Consider the following 23,709-nt stretch of genomic DNA (forward strand, 5'->3'; position numbering starts at 1 on the left):
ACACTATCCACAATCCACTCCACCCGAATCTCCTCTCATTTGCGGGTGGATTCGGCATTCGCCTTTTTCCGGTTAAATATGAGCATATGCTTCTATGCCTCACTTGAAAAGCTTCTCCCCTTCGGCTTCAGCCCATTACGAAGTGGAATTCAATTCGCAAAACTTTACTACCAAACAGTTGCCGCGTTTAATTAAAATAGTTGCGCCTAAAGTTCGGTTTTCCATTTGCGCAAATTTCACCAGTACCACCGAACTGGCAAACCTGACGATCAGCTGGCCTGGAAGCGCGTTAAATTGTCAGTGTCAGCAGCTCACAGCCGTTTCCCAAGTCCAAGCTTCCTCCAACTCACTTCCTTCACTTCCTACTGCTACTCCTGCTGCTCAAAAAAGACGCTTTATTCCAGAAATAGTGCGGAAAAGCGTTACCCGCTACCCGTGCAGGATAAGCTGATTAAAATTTTAGTTATCATTTAATCGTACCACCATTAAAACCGCCAACCAACGGTACAAAAGGCGAAGACGCACAAGCGCGCCTTACACGCACCAGACTACCGGCTGCGGTGCCAAACGGTGGAATTGCAATAATTAATCCACCAAAGCGGACAAACAACGAACCAAAGAGTTCTTGGATGCTGTTTTTTATTTTGTTTGAGGTGGTATTGTCTTTGCTTCTGCTTCCCTTTGCTACATCTAACGGGATTGGGAAAGTTTAATCCTGCACGATAGGAAGAAAGCGCAAAAAATACAGAACGACCCATTTTCATAGGATAAAGGATAAAACCTGTCAGCGGAAATTAAGAATATTCCTTTTAATACTCATTAGAACTTTCGCCTTCTTCTGCATAGTGTTTCTGTTGCAGCAAAGCGGGTTAGGTTAAGTTTTCCGAACGAAATAGAAAACTTATAGAAGAATGTTAAAAGAATAATATTGGACTGTATCCATTTGATGCTTCGAATTGGATATGTTCATTTCAATTCATTTGGGTTGTACGATGAATTATCTTAATGCTTTCTTTCTTCTCCTTTTAACAACCAAAGCGATCCAATTTAGGATGAATGATATCAGACGTTCGTAACAAGGTCATTCATTTTACTCAACAATTTTAGTAAAACTGAACTTAAACATTGTTTAATTTAAGCTGCATCGATCATACTGATACTTTATTAGTTCAACGAATTAGCTAAATCGTATTCAGTACCTATATGTTAATACATAAATCAACTTGCTATATGCTGGATTGCCTTGAATGCCGATTCATGAAAATAAAACTTGTTTTTAATACTACTGCTATTAAATACTATCCTAGGGACTCAAAACCTAAAACGCCACCAGTTTTCCGGTTTCAATATCTCTTCATGTTGCAGTTTTTGTAGCTACACTGAACTGTTAAAGCAATTATTTGCCGTCATATTTGATGTTGGTAAAATTAATTAACATCCTTTGTTTGCTATCATTTTGCCTTTCAGTACCTCCAGGACCACCGATTATTTCCGGCTACACCGAAGGATCGATTATTACGGTCGGAACAAGGCAAAAGATCATGTGCACATCGTCTGGCGGCAATCCACTGGCGACGCTGGTCTGGTACAAGAACGATAAAAAGGTCAGTATAGTGGAGTGGTGCCACAAACCTTTGGCTTTCGCATGTGTGCTTAAAAAGGTAGAAATTATTTTCAACGCTTTTGGTTTAGTTCTATGTAAGTTTCAACAACATGAGTTGCAAAACCCATTTGATGCTTGCAGGCAATAGGATATGTTTAGTAATATTTTCAATTTATTGGATTTTTTAATAGAACTTCAACCTTATAAAAGTTTGGCCATTATCATTCTGTTCCAATAAAAAAAACTTGAAATACGTTTTGCACTTCTTCAGGTGCTTATTAATAACCGACGTCAATGTATCTGCTCGGAAAGCAGATTGAAATGCATTCACACTACCTCAATACAAGACACAATTATTATCATGCCATCCCTCATAATTCAAAACGATTTCAAATAAAACTGTACACCATATCAAGCTCTCGCTTTCAATTCCCCATTTTGTTCCATGCTGGAATAGAAGGCACTCTTGGCAATGAAAACTCACACAAAAAATCGATTATAATACCCCTAGACACGTTGATAGCCAATGGCAAAGCGTTCAAAAGCGTACGAACGAATACGCTTTGTCCGTCGAACGATAAAACGAGCGTAAAGCACGTTTGCGCTAGGGAAATCCGCAACAGAACCACACTGCCCACAGCGCTGAAGTACAGGGCGCAGACAAAGGAGACCAAAGTTTATTAAAATATTTTCCCATAAATCAATGCTCCATTCCAACAAACTGAGCCATTCCAGAGGTTGTGTGTGTGCTTTTTTGCTTTTCAATAAAGCAGACCAGTTCTGCAGAAACACATTCTTAGCGCTTGTCCGTTATCGAAATGAGGTTTGTGAGGGAAGCGTACAATCACCTTCCTGGTTGCTTCCTGCTCTGCATTTCGGGAAGTTCTACTATTCCCACTCCCACTACTCCTACGGCAACAATCAAAGTCACACTTCGCAAGAATAATATTCACCGATAATAAACGCTTCAAATTGAATTCCTTCGATATGGGCGGGGAGGGAACCGATTTGTTGAGATAGAGAAAAGAAACGACAAAAAGAAGGATATAGAGAGAGAGACAGAATGGCAACAATGATGAATGGGCGAAAAAGGGAAGCGATGTGGTCAAACCCATTCCGGAATGTGGTCAAACCACTGGAATGGCCAATCGAACACAAAAAAAATGAACGAGGAAATTTCTGGACACGCTGTCCAGTTGCTTCAGTTTCTGGTGAATATTCTTCTCTGGCAGGATGAAAAAGCTCGGTAACCTCCCCGTCACCTCCATCAACCCACCCAGTACGCTGGGACACTGTATGGGCGAGCAAATTTTATTGGATTTTCGCTGCTCGTTTCACCGTTCGAGCTGTTCCCGAGTGGCCACCACCCCGTGACCGTATGGAAGAAGCATCCTAGCGATAAGCGATAAGAGTGCCTCGCAGGAAGTCAACCGTGCAAATCACTTGCAAAAAAAACGGTCACAAAGTACGCTCCTGAGAAGAGAAGAAGCAACCAAACGAATACGCTTTACGATGTCCTGTAGTTGCAGGGAAAGAAAGGAATGTGTAAAGATGGCCAAGTTTGCAAACAATAGACACCACTATCGAGCGAAAAACACACAACCAACCGCACCGAAAAAGCTAACCGATGGGAAGCTAACGAAGAGAAGACTGCAAAAATGGATATCGCCCTTCGTCGAAAACGCGCTCGTGAAAACCGCCGATAATAAGATAAGACTAAGCTCTCCAATAGTCAGCGGAGCCCCACCGAAATGTTCGCTGGTGCTTGCACAAAAATGAAACCACCGGCATATTGGAATCACAAAGACACACACACACACACACACTCAAACACTCGCCAGTGCAAAGATGGTGGACATTAAATTTTAATTTATATCATTTGATCCATAAATATTTATAACAATAAAATAAACAATATCTCGTTATTATTGCCTTTCAATACCACCGGGGCAGGCGTGTTGATGGGCTTTAAAAAGGGTGGCCTTCATCGTGTTACAACCATACGACGGTCTTGCCCCGCGTGTCGCAGTGGCAAAGGGAGGGGATTGTTTTGTTGAGCCTTCCAATATTTGGGCAATATTTCGGGTGTTTCCTTAGAGCCACTTCGCACCATATCGACCGTGTGTGCAGAGGTTGGTGGGAGCTTGGCAGCACAAAAAAAACCCTTGCCACCGTTATCGAGGCTGAGTTTCATCTTTTCATGGAGCTTTTCTCTGTGTGTCGATACAGCCGGCCTGACGAGAGTACTTTGAGCTTCGTTCAATTCCCCGGGCAAGCGGGGTTTTATGACGTTTAGCTAGCGTGACGAAGCATTCGGAGAAGCTTTACCGCCCGAAGACGACTAAGACGCCATCGAAAATGTACACCACCCACGACCCAACACACACACACACACACACGCTGGTCGTGATTGATAAAGCGAAAATTTGATATCCTTTTCATCCGCTCGACTTACGGTTTTGTTGTAGCTGTTGTTTTGTTCCCCGTTTTTGGCGCTTTGGAGGTCCTTTTTCCCCATTTTTCGATTCATAATCGATACCAGCCTACATACGAAGGCCGGGAAGGGGCATCCGTTTCCAGGCTTGCATGAATTCTTATCTTCTTTTTTCACCCCTCGCCAAAAAGCTTTCCTTCAAATATGTGCCCCTCTCCAACCCAACTCATGGCTTGGCGGCTTAATGCCCGAAGCATGTGAGCGCGCGTCCTGTGATTGAATGGTATTAAATTTGCTAACTGCAAACTTGTCCATCCACTTCGGTGACTTCTTGACTTTTTTCGGTACCCTCGGGGTGCTTCCAATTGTGTGAGTGTGTCAATAAAATAAAATGTGTGCGTGTGTGTGTAGCCCCGTCACCATCCGTTTTATGGTGGTGTATGAAGGCGTAAAATGGAGCAACGGCTTTGGAAGCGGCCTTTTTGGTTCGAGGTGAACATTGGCCAAAGCTTTTTGCTTCTGTTGTTCGTCTTTTAGGTCCTTCCGCCTGGGGAGCGGTGGAGTTTACTGTTAACATACAGCCCTGTCACAAAGCGCTGATGAACAATGAAACGGTTAAGCACATCGTTGGTTCCACACTTGCTTCTCCTTTTTTTTCGGCCGTCATTGACTTTATTGTTCATCAAACTGTACATTATGGGATGGGAGGGACAACTGCTTCGGTGCTGGTAAGCGGATTTGGACGTAATGTACCCTTGGCCCTTGGTGTCCCCCGAACCAAGTCAAGATTGCATTCGATTTGGTGCTTTTCATTAGAAATTCGACTTCTTAATGGTTGACGTTACGATACGCGCGGACAGACTGATATCCTACAGCTACTAAACTTGGCTTTGCTCGCAGTCTAATATCAAATTCAGATGGGCAGCTATACGTCAGGGCTGGTAGTAGCCATCAAGGATATTTACGACAAACTGTTACGGAAAGAGGGACACAAACTTACCTTGCACGGATTAAGGTTTAGTACCAGGAAACAATAAGCTACAGACATAAGTAATTAATCGGGGCGCTAACTCCAATCCACATATTGTATCCATCGTCCATCTAAATCCCAAGGAATTTGTGATAATTTCTTCATTTTCTTCGTTAAAGATATTGGACGTTCACCGTCTTTACCCGAACAATACTGATTTTATTTCTTATTGCATAATAAGCTTTTTTTCATGTAAATAAATCATTCATCCTGTTTGTAAAATACCCTGCAATATGTTCATAACTTATGAAAGTAAATTAATTTTCCTCCCTTATACCACATTTTCCAAACAAAAATACGATTAAGTACGTAAATCAAGCAGCTTATAGCAATACAAGAAGGAAAAATATTTCAAGCTGTTCAATCACTCTAGCTACGAATTTATGAATAAAATAAAGAAAATAAAAAAAAACCTTTATGTAATATACAATAACTTAATAATAAGTAAAATTGTTCACTAATCATTTTACTCGCCATTTTCTCAATTTTCTAATTGTTTAATGCTTTTATCCTTTATTTTGGCAACTATTAATTAACTTTTGTTTTCGTCAAAGGGATCATTCATAAAAAACGTAACTCTCCGGCTTATTATGCTATCAGGCTCCTCCCATCAAGACATGGTGAGGTTTTTTTTTGCTACGATATCAGTAGTTTATGCATTCCAACAGAAAACGTATAATAACGTTAACTCTATTTAAAATAGGGAATTAAAAATCATGTTGACTTATTTTTTCATTGAGAATCAATAGCAGGTTTATTTTATAGACAATTTTAGACTTGCTTCGGTATATCACAATGGTTTTTGTTTCTTACATTTGTGTTGAATTACCATCCAATGACAGAAAAAATAACAATAACTTCAAAAATACATATTTATTAAGTTGTTTTTGTTGTGTATATTTGAAAAAATATATAATAGACAGCGAAAAAGACAATAAAAAGGGAGGCAGACGATTTCCTTTTTGAGCGTTACGTAATTTATGAACAACCCCTATCAACTATTTCCATGTTTCTTTTTCTTTTGTCTTATTACTTGTTCTTATTACTGTTATTACATTGCAATATTCACGTTCATCACAAAGTCACAAACAAATTTAGTTTCGAACAAATAATTGATTTTCATATGAGCGAAACTAAATTTTTAGAACATTTTTTTCAATATTAAAAAACTCTCAAACCGATCACCATCACGTACACTACAGTTCCAATCACCATTTCGTATCGTGTAAAGGTATTGAACCTGTTTAAAAATGTATTCTCACGTGCAACTTTGCAAACGCGCTAAACCAACACACCTTCACCGCAAAAGAGAGTGAAAACCACATCATACAAGCGAAACCTTATAGATCATATCAACGATACTTCACACTTTTCCCGACCCATTTCGGTATGCGGAGAGGGGAAAAAAGCTTCGTGCAATATGTATTCCCCACTAACACGCCCGTGTAAGCTGACATTGAGAACAGAGTTTCGTTCACTTCGCCCAGTTTTGCTCAATTTTCGCACAAGACACAAGACAAGCTCACTCAATTTTCATTCCAAACCGTAAGCCTCGGTTCGGATCAAGACGATATCCTCGTCAGGTCGTTCGTGTCGCAGTCTGTACAATACGCATATCTTCGCTTGTCACCTTCGCTACCCCCCGGTAAAGTCATATTCCGGGCGTTTATTAATATCATTTCATATGTTCATAACTAATTCAAAATTCATATTAGCATTACACATACACACACGACACTGCTGGAGCGACTTTAGCTCGCTTTTTTGTGTGTTCCTCTTTGGAAAGTTATAGAAAAAGTTCCAGCCAAACAGATACCAGTTTGTACCAGTCACTTGCAGGCTGCAAGTTTTCTTATCGATATTTTCTATCCACCTTTTCCTGAGCCCTAGAACGCGCAAGATGTATGTAAACTCGCAACTCGTGAAGATCATGAATTTTTATGAACCACCACTACACTAAGAAGCATTCTGCCTGCTCACAAAGCACGAATCGATTTTTCGCGCTTCTTTCAATACCCACAGTACAGTACCTCGTCTTTTTTTTGTCTAACTCTCCGCGGGGATTTTTGCATTACTTTCAGATCAAATCCGTAAGCAAAACGACGGACCAGTCGGTTTCGGCCGAACTGTCGATACTGGCAAACGTAACCGACAATCAGGCACAGTACCGGTGCGAGGCGCACAACTCAGCCACCGAGATACCGCTCTTCGAAACGAAAGTTCTGACCGTGCACTGTAAGTATCTGTTCCTTTCCCCTTCACAAGATTCGTCTGTTCGTCGAAACAACCGTTCACACGGTTATACACACATGCTTTGCACAACTTCACGGACGACGCTCCATTTATTCTTTGTACAACTCTTCTTTTCTCACCCGTCTCAAAGTCGCACCGGAGACGGCCAAGATACGGATCGAACCGGCTGAACTGCGGCCCGGCATCGAAGCGACGCTGATATGCGATTCCAGCTCGAGCAATCCGCCGGCAAAGCTGTCCTGGCGGCACGAGGGCACCGTACTGGAAGGTAAGCTTGATTTTCTTCGCTTTTTCTGCTCTCTTCCATTTGAAATGATCCCACAGAAGCGTGTACAGTTGCAACGTGTGGTGTTCGAAGCGTACAGGACAAGCCGAAATCCACATTTCTCGCAGCGATGCGCATCGTAATGTGGCAGTTTTGCATATACGCGATTCGATATGCGTAACATTTTGAGCTGTAGCTTCCCAGAATTTGCGCTGATGCAGTAAGAAATCAAATTCAACAAAGGGTAAAATTTGGACTGGCGTTTTCGCTTAACCGCTGTCGTAAATGCTGCAGTAAACTGTTTCAATTTTTTTTTTTTTAGCCTTTCCATCCAATCAAAACTGATTGTATATTGAGGTATCATAAATATTGTGAAATCTTAGATATCGTTACTGCTGTGTAAAACATAGAATTGATCTAATTGATATTTTTTGTTTGTGTCTGAAGAACGAATTTATCATTAGATTCAAGCTGGTGTAGCAAATTTATTTGACATGCAATTGAAATCCATGCGAATTATTTATCTTTCTTTTGAGGTTTCGAACGAAAATCTCTCACCACTCATAGCACGCAGTATTGTCGACAAATTATAAATAAAATTAGCTGACAAAAAATATATTACAATTCAGCAACAAGTAGGAGCTGCTATATACACCTCTAGGGCAAACCCGATCCTTCCTGATTTCCTATGAAAAACGCGTTTTGCTCGCGAAAAAATTATTCGATATGGAATAAATATTCTTCTTCGTAACGATGCTGATGCTACTCGGTCTTGCTGGTTTATACAGGCGGTCGTTACGTTACGGACTTGTTAGTACAACTTAGCCGGATAGTTAGTCATTGCTACGGGTGGACGGTCCACATGAGGCTTACACACACGTCGGGCATGTTATTAAGTCATATGAGGATGAGGATGACTGTACTACAGGACCGCCCTAGTGGGACATAATGAACCCAGTAGATCGGGGAAGCATGTATCTGTTACTGCAGTGTAAACTAGTATGAGTTTTGTTATAGCTAGAATGTTTGTTGAGATTTGCCCCGTTGCTATAGTGCATTTTACCCCAGCACAGATACATTTTGTCCCAAACTAGAGAAAATCATTCTAACATTGATTGGCTTAGAAAACGATGTATAACTTAGCAAAATTTGTTAAAATTCCTTTATAGATAGCTACATTGCATCTAACAGAATCATATTAAAGAAAACATCAACAATTCGTGACAAATTGCATTGAAATTTAATCGATGTTTTTTAAGTGATGCATGTTACCCTAGGAATCAGTTCAATTTTATTTCTGTTTATTTAAGATTGCGTTTGCGTTCTTTTTTTCCCTATTTTTATAGTTGTTGTCCTTTATGAAGATTTGTTTTGCCTCCTAGAGAGTAAATTTTAGATTTCAATAACCACTCTAACCTATTCGCATCGAAATGCAAGGTTTTACAAGTCAGAATCGAACGTCAGCAAAACAATTTCAGTACCTCAAGAAGCAGTTTAGCTGCCAAAAGTTGTTGTTTCACCGCACTGATGCTATTTTTCACAAGCGCAATTTGATTTTTAAATCGCTCAAGTTGTTTTGTTATTTTGTTTTGCGTGTTTGAATTAGTAAAACGATGCAAAAGGCCTCTAAAAAACAACTTGAACGATTTAAAAATCATATTGCGTTTGTGAAAAATAGTATCGGTGAGGTGAAACAACAACTTTTGACAGCTAAACTGAATCTTGAGCTTCTGAAATTGTTATGCTGACATTCGATTCTGGCTTGTAAAACCCTGTAACTCACGCTACTCTATGGGTTTTCCTATCACAAGTGCATTCCTAACAATGATGTGTAATATGAAACTTCGTATATGAACAACTAATGAGCTTGTTTTTATTTCAAAATTTGTGCTTTGAGACAACTTTTAACGCGTTTTTGCATAATTTCACTTTTAAGTTACACTGCCGCAAACATGTGCCGAAAACTGGTTCTGTTACCCTACCCTACCCTACCCTGTTGAGTTCGTCAAACGCAAAACTAACTATCCTGCTATGGGTAAAATAAAACCTAATAAAACCTACTCACTTACCTATTGACGCACAACTCCTTATTTCTCCTCATCCACAAACCAAATCTCACATCTCAATCGCATGCTAAATGTTAGGCTCCCAAATTTCATCATCAAATGCCTTTTCATCATTCTTTTCACTCGCCGCACCACGCACGCTCAACATAAACAATAGCTTGAGCAAACAAAACTGGATTAAGTGTACTGATTGACAGGAATGAACAGTAATCATCCGCCACACCGTGCCACCGTACGACGAGAAAATTAATACCTTCCATCAAGGAAACCCCCACATACACTTACAAAGAGCTGAGGTGGTAAGGTGATAGAATGCTTACAACAACATCCGGGGTTTTTGCCGGATTTGCATGTTTTGTGTAAAGAGTGCGCCGCAACGCAACAGATACGCAGTCACATGCACAGTCACACACGCCGCCTCACAAAAGCTTATCACTGAAACCACAGCCAACCTCACATCTTCATCCGTGCACACCGGCACACCGTGCTGATACGGTGATGATAATGGAATTTGACAAGAATTTACGGAACTCATTTCCAGTCATCGTCCCCAGGGCGTGTACATCAACCATACGTGTGTTCTGGCAGCAGCAGTAGCAGCAGCTGCTGCTGTTACCGCTGCTGGCGGTGGCGTTTTTTTTGCATTCCGTAAAACCTAATACCAAACCTTCGGGATGCTCTTTTCCACCCACTGCTTGCCCACGCCACGGAAGGAAAATCTAACCAGACTGAAATGGAATCGAACATCATGGCTTCCGTATGGTTCAACGCTGGTTTTCATCTCCCTTCCTCTCCCTCTTTCCCTCCTCACAGGTACGAACAACTCCTCCAAAGCTGGACTGTGGGGCGGGACCGTGTCTTCGCTTGAGCTGAAGCTGAACATCACGCAGGATATGGACGGCCACGTATACACCTGCCAGAGCACGAATGAGATGTTGCAGCGTAGCATCAACGTGGCTGTCAATTTGCCAGTGCTGTGTAAGTACCCCGGGACCGCACGGTTTTTGTGAGTCGGTGTGCGAACACTGAGCCCTTCTTGTTGCTCCGGGTTGCGAAATCCAATTGCCGAATCCATTCGATCACGGTCGACTCTCACACATACACACCACATGCACCCATCAGCCGGTGCTGCGCCGGGAGCGATGCTTTAACGAATGCACGATTGCTTGTACTTGCAGATGAGCCCCGGTTCCAAACGCCAGCCGAAACCGTTGTCCACGGTGTGGCGGGAGAGCCACTGACCGTTGCCCTGGTTGCGACCGGCAATCCGTCGTCCATCGCGTACACCTGGACCAGGAACGGCCAAACGATAGCATCGACCGGTAGTAGTGGTAGGTTGCTTCTAACGGGCTCTTCCCTTCTTTGTGCCTCTCGGTTAACCTCAATTTCACAGCATTAGCCGTTCCGTGCGGATGTCGTTCACATGCGTGTATCGCTAAACTGTATTACTACACCACTTTAGCTCGAGACTTGTGTTGGATTTATGCGAAGCCCTCAATCTCAAACCCACCGTCAAACGTGACCGCAGGTCCATTAAGATAATCTGTCCGATTAATCCTAAAATCTGTTCGTTTGCTTCTTGTTTTTTTTTCTCCCTCCTTAACCACCTTTCTCGAACCTTAAAAACAAAACCCAGGTGAACCGAGAATCGTCTCCGAGGGACCGATCCTTAACATTACCAAGCTCGTGCGCACGGATGCCGGCGTGTACACGTGCGAAGCCGTCAACTCCCAAGGGTCGGCGATGATTAATATCACCCTGCAAGTCAAGTGTAAGTAACCACAACCAAGCTAAACTATTCTCCGAAAAAGCACACGGTTACGGAGCATCAGTACGGTACGTCGGAGATGGGGGACGGAGGGTAGTAGTACCGTGTTTGCTCTCATGTTAACCCTTACTAAAGGTTACCTCACCCATCTCTCCCTTACAACCGCTAACGGGTGGCTTCTGGGGTATTGTTTAGGATGAGGATGAGGTGGCGAGAAATTGCACCACGCTACCACGGTTCGGTGCAGTGATTCTTCACTGGCTTGAGGCCAAATTGTACGCGATGCTTCGTTGCGTTTTTCTGCTTGTCGAAGCTTGCAGAAAATAAATACCCTTGGAATGGAGAAGAATTTATCGTTTCACGAAATGGAGGGAGCTTTACGGGTGACTTTGAATGCTTCGACGAGCAGCAGTTACTTTGAAAGGTATTTTAACGACTTATGTAATGTTCAATAAATACGCGCTTTAGACGACCTGTGCTTTAGACGACAGTACACAAAACAATTTTTTTTACTCATTCTTGGGTCTTGTTCTTTAAAAAAATTGCACAACGAAAATAAAGCATAAATAGATGACAAAATGTGGGTGTTACTCTTACATTCTGCTGTCCAAAATCATACTGGGTTTACAAACTGGAACAATTATGTTTCCAGAGTTTTGTAGTACAAAGAGGGAGTTCAGTCAGGATGTACTAAATGAATAACACTTTTGATGTACATTTAAGCAAGTTATTATTCAATTATTGAGCTGCAATTTCTCTTATTTAACATTTTTTTCGTCTTTCTCTTTATGAATGTATTTAATTTCAAGATTAAGCGACAAAAAATGTCCAAAAATTGAACAGCTTAATGTGTTTTAAGTCCCGCCTTCGAGACGCTGTAAGCGAATCGAATTTCGAATATGAATTAACGAGCGAATATTGAAATATGAAAAAAGCTCTATAATTTTGCTATTGCTCTGCCAATAGCACACAAACAAACAAACAAACTAGAACTTCTGAGTGTTTGGAAATTTGGGAAAAGATCGACTGGCTAACATTGTGCAATGCATCGTGTTACAAATTTTCAATGATGTCAACAATTTATTTTAAATATAGGAACATATTATTCGTGCATACATGATTAAGCTCCCTTTTGTAATGGAGTGATAGTGAAGGACGTTGTTAAATCAAAATAAATAATATTTGCAATAATAAACTATAAACAAATATTTTTGTTTTTTCTTTTCTGTTGTTTTTCTCGCAAGAACGGCCTATCTGACCGAATCAATATTGACAAATATTTACAAACTCATTAAAATTTACGATGAGTTTGCTGCAATTTACGATGATTCTTAATTTTACATTTCACCGTACGCCTAGCCCTAGCGAGTCAACTTCACGGCATGAAGCGTGTAAAATAGGCCAAAATCAACATGACTGAAACAAATCACGCTTTAATGTATGTATCTAACTGTAATCCTGTATCACGGTCAGTAGGAAATGACAAAAAAGGGAAATGTTACATTACATGGTAGCGAATTTAATTTTTAAATTTAAATAAATTTAATAGGGTGCTTGAATAAATGAACAAATAGATATTCGTTTCTTTTATTCTATCTTGCATGCATTCGTTTGAGAGAAGCAAAAGGGGATTAATGATAAAAACAAAACAGCAAATAAATACCACTGTTGTCGTTTTGGTTGGCTATTTGGTTTGTTGAATAACAAAATATTTATCTGAAACAAAATATGAAATTTGATTTCAAAATTTGATCTTAATTTGTAGACTGACTGAATATTTGTAGATTTGAGCTTGAGATTGTTGAAGAAAATATGAAGCCCCTTTCCGCCATCCCAAAGCTTCAGCCGCAAATAAAACCATCATCCATTACACCACCCTTTAATTGATAAACTGATCCTTCACATCCTCATCACCGAATCTAAACCGTTGCACATGTATGTACGGCAGCCTTAAAGAGTAGGTCAACAAAGAAAGCAATGCAAAAGAAGAAACGAACATTAGAATAGAACGCATCCTTCAAAAGAGACGGCGTCCCGGTTTCTTTTTTTTAACATGCCATTTGCGCATCACGGCGTCATGCGGACAGGGATAAAAAATGGCATACTTTCAACGCCGCTCACCACGTACACACGCTTTCGTTTCCGGTTCGGCGACGCACTTGGCACCAACCATAAGTCATAAATTCACCCGACTCGTAACATTCATTCACGGAAGAGCAGTATAGGCCTCTACCGTTGCGCCCGTTGCTAGTGTGTGTGTGTGTCGGAAATCGGAAGCTACGCCATAGTAACTTTGTATCAGGCATGCCGAGCAGCAGTAGTTTTGTGCGCACAAAGTAACTAATGTTTCGCCGGTGCTCTGCTTGAATGCGTTCGCTTCGCCTCGCTAGTGGCAGTAGTTGGCACCGTGGCGGTCTACGTGGGAAAACTTACCAGCTGCCGAGAAAAAGACGACAACGAATAAAGACACGCACACATACACACACCCGTCCGTGGAAAGATTGTAACAAGCGCGTGACCAAATGGTGAACGGTAAGGAGCATGAGCTGCCTCATCCGCCCATTTAATGGTGGAAAAGCGTTACCCAGGCTGGGGAGAAGATATAATGTGTGATTTATTTGATAAAATTAGTGTTTTATATCCGGTCATCAATCACCGGAAGGTGCTACCTATCGGTGGGAATATCCCGTCGGCGCCCTAGTCCCTAACATGGTGTTACTACTAGTGTGTGTTGCATGTATACGTTCCATCACGGCTACACATGTTCGTTTGTGGGGACAACACACCACCCGTACACACACACACACATACATTTTCGGAAGTGATTTTGGAAAAGCGAATGAAGACATTTCCACGCGAACGTTCCCACGTGATCCGCTCAGCCATGACAGAGTGAATAAATTGAAGCAAGGCGACACTACTCCCCGGTGGATTCAACAAGAGCGAGCACACAGAATGAATTTATCCCTTTTTGCATTCGATTCGGATGTCCGTCCGTTACGTTGCCCCGTGCGTCTTGTGTTCCAATCGAATGAGAAAAAGCAACTTTTGATGACCAAACTAGTGTGTACCGATCCCATCCGGTCGGCGGTGATGGGGGCTGTTGGACGTTTTGCAACGAGTGAGGCGTTTTTACGCCACCCCTGTCGCCACGCTCACCCCCTCCCCGCCAGTTTGTGTGCTGGTGCTCTAACACGTCCATCCATAAATGGACACCGCATCAAAGCCCAAAAACCAGAACCAGCCCTTTGATGATTCGACCGCCGAAACCAAACGAACCGAGCGAACCAAAAGCGAAACCCAGTACCCAACAGCATCGACGCCACCACCGTCAACTGTTGTCAACTTGACGTTTATGTTAACGGTAATGACCCGTCGGAATCGGCGCAAATGGTCCGTAAATAATGGATTAAAAGCGTCCCCTCGGCCCGTTGCGCACCGGCGGGGCTGTACAGAGCGTTCAATAAACGTAAATAAAAGGTCACCCAGAATAGACCGGACAAGGACTGGGAGGCGGTATTATGCTATGGTACAAAAAAAATGACGAAATCGGTCCATCACGTATGGAGAAGAGCACTTTGCGGTCAAACCAGATATCCTCGCAAAGGACACTGGAGATGGACTGCGGTAAACGTCGGTGACATTGGTGGATGGAGATAATCTGATTCATTGCTTCCCTATCAATCATAGTGTTTTAGCATCATCATCATCATCATCCCAATCTTCATTATCAACATTGAGGAAGTTTTTTTTAAACCAATTTGTTCCCCTGTTGTGGTCCTCATTTTGAATCTTTGCTCACGTACACGTTCCTCTATCAAAGCCAATAGATGGGAAGAGGTGTTTCGCTCCCTGTTCCCTGAAATGTATCCGGATATAGTCAAATTACCTTCCCGTTTGATTGAGGTAACCCTTTTTTTATTGACACATCTTTGAAACAGTGAAATTGACAGTTCCCCGATCCCGTAATAAAGGAAAGCTCACCTTAACCGGTTGAATGATAGGGACAGGCGAATTAACCGCTTCCTCGAAAATGGTGAAATCAAATCGCTCGTAGAACCAGTAGGACAAAATGGCATTGTGCCATCGTCTTCCATTTGACGATATTCCCATTGTAATGTCATTCGATCGCTATCGTAGCACAATTTTTCACTTAAAAAGTAAAAAGCTCCCGTTTTTTTGTGCGGAAATACGGGAACGAAATGAAAGAAGGACGAAACAGTTTCCCGAATCGTTGCCGACGTGCGTGAGTAATTGCGCTCGTAACAAGTTGGGGTTGTGTAGGGTAAGAGACTGATAGCGCAAATAAAAGTCAATTCAGTGCACGATTGTGGGTTTCGGATCGGCAATGACAATGACAAGAGGAAAAAAAGATACACCTTAGATCGTAAAAAAGTTTTTGTTACCAACACTGGTTTGCTTTACATCCTCAATTAAACTGTTTGATGGAGGAGCGGTTCATTGTTTTTTATTGCTTGTTTTGTTCTGTTGCTTACTTACTTTATGTTTAAGAATTCAATCAAAGTTAATTGGATGCTATAGCTTTGGTTGAAGTTTCTAAACATGTGTGAGAAATACCAGCTCACTTTTTTATTTCATTGCAACCATTGTTTGAATCTTGGCCATGTTTAATCGTCGTATCAAGTAATTATTCCCTTTAATATTTTTAATCAAACTGAACCCAGCTATAACGTGTACAAACTCTTTCTTTCTCTCGGACACACAATTAATATTGTCCCTCGCTTAGTTTTATCTCTAATCCGCAACCCATCAAGCTTCCAAAATTCCAGGAACCTGTCTTGTTTTACAAAGTATTTAGTCCTGAAGCGAACTTACTTCTGTACCAGATATCTACCCTATTATGATTTTTGAATACATACTGGACGTCTTTTGATTGAAGGGCCTTAATCCAACCCCGTCCCAGATTGTGAACAAACCTATTTCAGTTCATCAGATACTCAGAAATTTGTCATAAAAAGGGTCCTGAACCAACACCGGATAAAAACTGATTTAAACCAGATTCTGAACCTTTCCTGGTTCAACAGCTAGAACTAACTCTAAACCTATCACATTCTGGGAAGCGATTCATAATCCAGCATTCGGAAAAATTAAAATAATGGTTAAGTCAATTTAAATTGTCAATAAGAATTTTGAACTAAATACCCACAACGACCATGTCATAGATCTATTGATTCAAAGTGCAAACAGAGTGTAAACGTTCATTTGCAAATGGAAAATATAAACTTCCTTGAAAATCCCACTGCAAAAATGCACCAAACGAAAGATGATTGAATTCTCACAAGGCTTATCTTTTTCTATCAATTTAAATGCTCTTAAACATTTTTATATTGTTAAATTTTCACGATAATATCAACCAAACAACTGTTGGTAATAGGGTAGAAAAGCTAAATTACATTAAAATAATTTTAAAGTGTGCATACTTTTATAATTCTATGGCTGTATAATTCAACTACGTTTATAATCATATTATATACGTTTATTTTGTAGTAAATATAACAAACCCCTCACATTTTCATTTTGAATTTAATACGACCTGTACTCATTGTTTTAGATTACACAAAGAATCATTCGTTCGTGTAAAATTGTAATGTAATGTGATACGTCATTTTCTATCCTGAGCATTATTCGAATTATGTCGATTGCATAAACCGACTGTCATTCTCCACATATAGACTTCTAATCACAACAATTTTCCTCGCCAAATTCCCCTAAGACAAGCTGTTGAAACGCTTGCATCACTTCATTCTATTCTATTGATTGTCAATAACAATTTAGCTTAACATGTGCGTTGCACAAACCCAAATTGACATATCAAAATGCAAAACTAGATCCGAAGAGCTTCCAGCATCAATCTCCTCTTATGGACCAAAGAGCCAAACTTTATTCGTGTGGTGTGAAAGTCACCGCCATCGACAACAAAAACACATTACAGCAATTTGGTGCAGTACCGCCACCGCCGCCAGTTTGTAGCCCATCGAACGAAAAGATCGAGCAAATATGGAATGGACAAATTCACCACTCCCCAAACCCACACACATACACAGAGTCATGAAATAACTATCCAAAGAAGAAAAAAACCTCACTCACCTCCCTAACGCAAGCTCGCAGGAAAGCCAGCAAAAGCTTACAAATTTGTCGTCCGGTTTCGACCATCCTCGAGGGCGCTATCGTACATTGACAATGACATGATGATTACCACCCGGGTCCGCTTTTACCGCGAAGGAATTACTTCCCGCTGCTGGCAGCAGCACAAGGCCACCGCAACAATTCTGATGGTGGGTATGAGATGGTAGGGAAGGGCTTTGAAGGAAGTGGTGGGTGGAATTTGCCCGGAAGAAAATCAATAAACCAACACCGGTACTGGCGGCTTACGGTAGCCGCCGGATGAAGGTGGTTCGTATCTTCATCCAATTGGTCCAGCCGCTTCTCGCCGGACGATGGAGCCACATACGTGAGATGTTACGTTCACTACTCTCTCTCTCTCTCTCTCTCTCTCTCTCTATCCTACAAACACACGCACACATTCACATACCCGTTCAGTGTCAGTGTGGGTAACCTTTCACCACAGCCACAGCATAACTTAGACAGCAGGAGTTCCGAACCGCTCGGCGGGTGGTGCGGCCGACAACAACCCTGGCGCCCGATGCTCACATCCCAAACAATAAAACCATATCACCTTCTTGCACAACTCACTTACATGCACGGTCACCTTTTTCTGCCCATGGATGAACACAGGGTGGGACAACGGAGACAACAGGCGGCGGACAAAATCGTCCCGAAATTGGAATTTTGGATCATTGCGGACTATGCCAACTCTCTTCCACAAGGATTCCCGCGCGTTGCCTCGTAAACAATGAAAGTAATGCGAGTGCCCTCACTATACGCCAGATACGATTCTGGGAATATTTGCCACCACCACTACCGTCTTGTGACGTTACTAGGCCTGCAGAAGGATAGAAGCTTAGGCGTACACTCTCTGTAGGTCTAGTCTTGCTCCAATTTGCCCAGCTTGCTTTTTGCCGTTGTTGTTTCCGACGAAGCAATCGTCAAATACGACCCTGGAAAGCTTTCCATCAACGGCGTACAACAACGCCCATTATAGTGCTATTAAATGCCGACCTACCCAAAAACACCCAATGGGATGCGTTTGGGTGCGCCCAGCTCTGCCCAGAAACCTTTCTATCCCCTGCTCCATTATCATAGCCCGGTCATGTACGACCTTTCAATAAAATAAGATTTTATTGGAGTTTTGTGAGAGAAGCTTCTATCGTCGGCAGAAGCAAAAGTTAACTAGCAGCGAATTGGCCAATATAGGTATGCGGCCCTATGTGTGTGTGTGCGAGTGGTTTTGGAGTGATACTGAGTGAGCAGGTCAAAACTCAAACCGTATTTCAATTATCCGGATGTGCTATTTAGCGGATTGTCTGAAGAAGTCGTTCAAAGGTCGAGGAGTGTGTCTTCGCGAGATCGCCCTAGACAAGGATCAAATCGAGACCAGTATACACACACACACACACACTCACACATGGATAAAACTATTCCGATTACGTCTCTCCATCGGTGAGAAAGTTAATTCACTTCTGCCAAATTGAGCACAGTTTCTTTGCAGTGACTGGTTAGGGAAGCGAACAGAAACAAAAGCAAACCAACTAGTGACAGAGCGGGAACGTGCGGCAATATGGTGGTTGTCTCTTGGTCCCGATCCTGCCTCGAACGTGCTAAAAGTTTGAGTATACTATCAAGCGCAAGCAATCAGTCGATGGATCTTTAGACTCTTCTCCCCCAACCCCTCCCCTCCCTCGCTTTAAACTGAAGTACATCGAACCGGATGTAGAGGGCACCGATCTCTTGCCTTGCTGTTAGTTTTTCGATCGCTTCAACAAAGCTTCACCAGTGTTCAGAAAGTGTTGGACGACCAAAGTTTGCGCTGGCAAGCTGCACGAAGAAACGTTCGGCGTAACTTGATTGTTACGCTCGCGATCGAAAGAATGCGCTGTGCTCGTTGTTCGGAGAGCGCAAGTTTGCCGGTCCGTTTTTGAACGATTGATTAATTTTAATGCGATTTAAAAGTCGCTCCAGTTTACGGGAAACGTTGCACAACTATTAGAGCTTTGTTTGGAAGAAGCATGGAACAAACGATTGGCAAAGCGAAAGATACTTAATGAAAATTATAACCCTAACTAAGCATCTTTTGCAAAATTGTGGTAATTGCTACTAAATAAATGCTGTCAAGTGCTCTTGGAAAGTTGGCACACAAATTATTTTGCAGCAAAAAGGTTTTTTATCTAGTTATAGGTATAACATTAACTAAACCTGTTGCTTTGGAATATGTAAGCAACCCCAGAAGCTATTTTTCTATTTCAGAATTTTGAATCAAGTCTCTTCACATGCTGTTGAAATAAGTCTTTCGTCGAATTATTGTGATCAGACGCTTTGGTAGTTCTTTTTACCTCATTGGCTCAGCAAACGACTGGACAGTAACTTTGGAGGCACTCACTATCTCATATTGCATTTACAAAGTTGAAGATCAATTACCTTTTTGCGGTCAATTAAATAAACATACTTGCCCAAGCCTTTAATGTATTCCTTGCATCTGACGTCGGAAATGTATCTTACACTCGGTTACATCATCCTGTATTTGTTTTAGGACGATAAGAGCCTTATGTGACTCTTGCAACCAGTGTGACGAGCGATAAACTACATATTGCTCGTAGTAAACTACATACATACTACATATCGACATACAGCTATCAATTTTTACTGATTTAAAAGCTTCCTGTCAAGCAATACGGCCTTTTTGGACCGTTACTCCTGAATAAAAAAAAAAAGCTTCCTGTTCAAATTTCTTGACTTCATTTGATAGTCACGTCAACAAATATGATTTAAGCTGATTTCAGATCTGAACATTTGCTTGATGCTATTTTTCGGAAAATATCAAATCTTGCAGTAACTAAAGATCGAGTGATGCACTATTAGGCTGTTTTGAATCATCAAGAAAAATGTCAAGTGATATTCGGGTAATTCCCGCTATATATGTATACGGCATCGCATAGGCACTAAAGATAATTACACAAATGGGTGCCGTTTTTCGTTGTGCCACGGTAACAGTAAATGTCTTCGATGAAAATAATTAATAACAGCTTCTAACAAAGCAACTGCAACCAAATTTGTTTTAGCAAATTTTGACATAATAGAGCCTAATCATATCTCACAAACGGCATACACAAGGTATGATGCCCGCTATGCGACTCTAGACCACTTATACGAACCTTCGTTGTCTCCAACACATTGAAAAATGTAATGAATGAACAAAATTGATTTCACCTTTATTAACTTTAGAAATACCAAGCGTACGATTATGACAAGATTACAATTACTTGTTAAATGAAACATTTCAATAAGCTTGCTTATTTTGGTTTTAAATATAGATCATTTCGGTTTTAAATATAGATCACAAATTAAAGTTGAAATAAAACATGACAAAGCTCAATTCACACTATTACTTAGTTGTAATAGCCAGTCAAATTTACACTTTACCAGTCAAAATGCTGGTCCATCAGTTTAAGGTATCTAATACTATTTATTTTGTAGACAACAACTATTTTATTTTGCCTACAGACTTGTCGACAGCTTATGCTTTTAAACTGTTAAACAACGTTGCCAAATTAGCAAGACGGATTTAAATTTCATTTATAAATTAATTTCATTTTTAATTATGGAAAAAGTGATCAAGCATCAGCAAACAGTTATTACATCGGTTTATTACTACTGTTGCAAACTATTGCAACAGCACTCTTTCTTTCGCCCGTAGTAGTATTTGGTATTAAAAAACAAGCGTTTTCTTAAGCAGTCGATATTATTATTTTATTGCGACGCTAAAAATCAATCGCTAGACTCGGGCTACCGCGAAAGAGTGGCCTTCGGTCATTGCCTTAGCCACGACGTTCGGGAGCCTTTGAGCGATCGGGAATATTCGGCTCGATCGGTATCGGATGCTTCCCACATTACGCGTTTGTACCGCGCTCTGTCGGGAATCACGGTAGATAACACCGACAGATCGAATCTAACGTTAATTATTATTAACAACTACATAATAACGCTAAGACGGACACGAACCTATGCTTTACGCTTTCTGTTACGCAAATTATCGCGCCTTTACTTTTTCTAACCAACAAGCTGAAATTTCAACATGTCAGTAGAGCAGAATTGTGACAGTTACGGACTGCCATATTGAATTTCAGCAATTTAATTTCAGCAAAAGATGCATTTAAAAATTGTTTTCTTATTTTTTCTGTTTGATCTGAGAAAAAATACTTTTATTAAAATAGAAAAAGGTCGATTCAAACAATGTTTAACCTATCTTCACATTATAATTATTATTCAATAAACCAAAATTTAATCCTTTACGAGCTAACCTGATCGCACCCGCGACAAATCAGCGTTTGTTTACATATTTTCCAGGCTGAAATAATTTAGGCTGGAATACTGCGGCTAGTTTTACCTGCGGTTTTGTATGGTCATGGTTTGTGTGGTATTGATCATTCAAATTCTTTTATCTCGTGAGATCACAATTTTGGCAAATTTCAGTACGGTTCCAATGTTCTAACGATTTTTGAAATTTTGTACAGGTTAGTTAGTGTATTGTGCAGTGGCGCCCTCTTCCGGAACTACAAAAAAAAACAATTAAAGTTCGAATAGATTATGTTTTGATAGTACCCGAAGAACCTAAAGGGTATTCAATATGTTATTTTTGAATGTCTTTAATGTTTTGTGAATCATAAAAATGCTTTTTTCGAAGAGCATATTAACCCCTTCACAAACGTAATAGTCCACCTAACAACACGTTCTACTATATTCTACCTCCCATTACCCCACAGCACATTGATATATGATTTACTTCCTTACCTCTCTATCGTCACAGATGCTGCAACGATAAAAGCCATTTCGGAGCACGTTACCGTCGATCCGGGCGAGGATGCAATACTAAACTGCACCGTAGACGGTAAGTAATCGCTGAGCAATTTCAAGAACCAAAGGATGAAGTGCATAGCATACGACAAGACAGCTACCGCCTGCAAGTGGCTCTAAAAAATCGGGCAATCGAACATCATGAAAAGCCAGCTGCCAACTTAAAAGTTATTTCCCATCCCATTGACCACCAGCAGCCAACACATGAAGTGGCCGCCGTATCCCTTGTCCTGCTGTTTTCGATTGCATTTTATGTGTGAACATTTCAGGGTGCGTTAATTGCATGGCACAAGTATATATGTCCTTTAACATAGTAGTGAAGCAAAAAAAGGATCATGGAGATAAAGAAAAAGCTCTCTTCAAATGCAGAATGGCAGTTGTTTGCAAACGGTGCCACGAAGCGATGGTGTTTCCTGTTGAGATTTTTTTTTTGCGCTCCAACCTGTTGTCCACCGAAAGCCATCTCGTTGATTTATGAAGGAATTTTCCACCGAAATGCACATTCTAATGAACATACACGCAACAACTGCCGGTTCAGCAGTGCGGGCACTACCAGGCCACTACAAAAAAATGTAATGTCTATTCCAGATTCAACATCTTTTTTTTACCGCATAATCCAACTCTTGCTTAGTGTTGGGTACAAATCCTAACCTTCCCCACACAAGCACTCTCACCTAGTACCAGTTGATTAACAATTTCTTGCTGTTCGTACCAAGTTTTGCAACTGCTGCATACGGCTGGATATGTAAGCGAACGGTAACCATAACGTAAAATAAGCAAACCTTTGCCCTACCATGGTGGCAGAAACTGCTAGGCTAGAATTCGCAGCTTCGGTCCTGGCGATCTGGCTCCAGTCAGGCCACCACGTTGAACTATTGCTATACGATCCGGGTTCGCAGCCGGTTCGCACACATAGCGCGGTTTTGGTGAAGTAACGTTGCAGGTCTTTTTTTTTTCGTTCCGCCTTCAACAACCTAGGAGTCATTTGCATGTTCCACCACAGTCCTACACGCTCCTGCCCGTTCGAATATATCGGTGTGGCCTATTTTCATTTCATTCCGCGCATGAAGGCTTGCAAGATATGACATGCCATTTCTATTGGTGAACGTTCCCCCGGTTTGACGAGAGATCACGCACCAGCAACAACAACAAAAACAACCATGTTCGAAAACTTCCCCAGTTTCCACATCTCACCTTTCCCGGTGACCGGCGGTTGAAATGTACCGTCACGACCTGGCCACACGCGATAAATGGCTTGCGTAGTAATGGTCCGTATCCGTACCGAGCAGACTAGAAGGGAG

At 41.3% G+C, this 23,709-nt stretch overlaps 1 protein-coding gene across 6 annotated transcripts in view; it reads left to right on the top strand.

The window, feature by feature from the left end:
- The window catches only part of LOC121599705 (nephrin-like), a 250,036-nt gene that overhangs the window by 217,301 nt on the left and 9,026 nt on the right, over positions 1–23,709 (top strand). For all 6 annotated transcript variants that reach the window (XM_041927728.1, XM_041927725.1, XM_041927730.1 and 3 more), the window contains 7 exons: positions 1,468–1,604; positions 7,149–7,302; positions 7,451–7,588; positions 10,465–10,629; positions 10,830–10,982; positions 11,288–11,422; positions 22,362–22,442. In XM_041927728.1, coding sequence (XP_041783662.1) covers positions 1,468–1,604; positions 7,149–7,302; positions 7,451–7,588; positions 10,465–10,629; positions 10,830–10,982; positions 11,288–11,422; positions 22,362–22,442 — 963 coding nt within the window. The remainder of the gene's footprint in view (positions 1–1,467; positions 1,605–7,148; positions 7,303–7,450; positions 7,589–10,464; positions 10,630–10,829; positions 10,983–11,287; positions 11,423–22,361; positions 22,443–23,709) is intronic.

This window comes from Anopheles merus, chromosome 3L, assembly GCF_017562075.2.
Source record: "Anopheles merus strain MAF chromosome 3L, AmerM5.1, whole genome shotgun sequence".
NCBI classification, from domain to species: domain Eukaryota; kingdom Metazoa; phylum Arthropoda; class Insecta; order Diptera; family Culicidae; genus Anopheles; species Anopheles merus.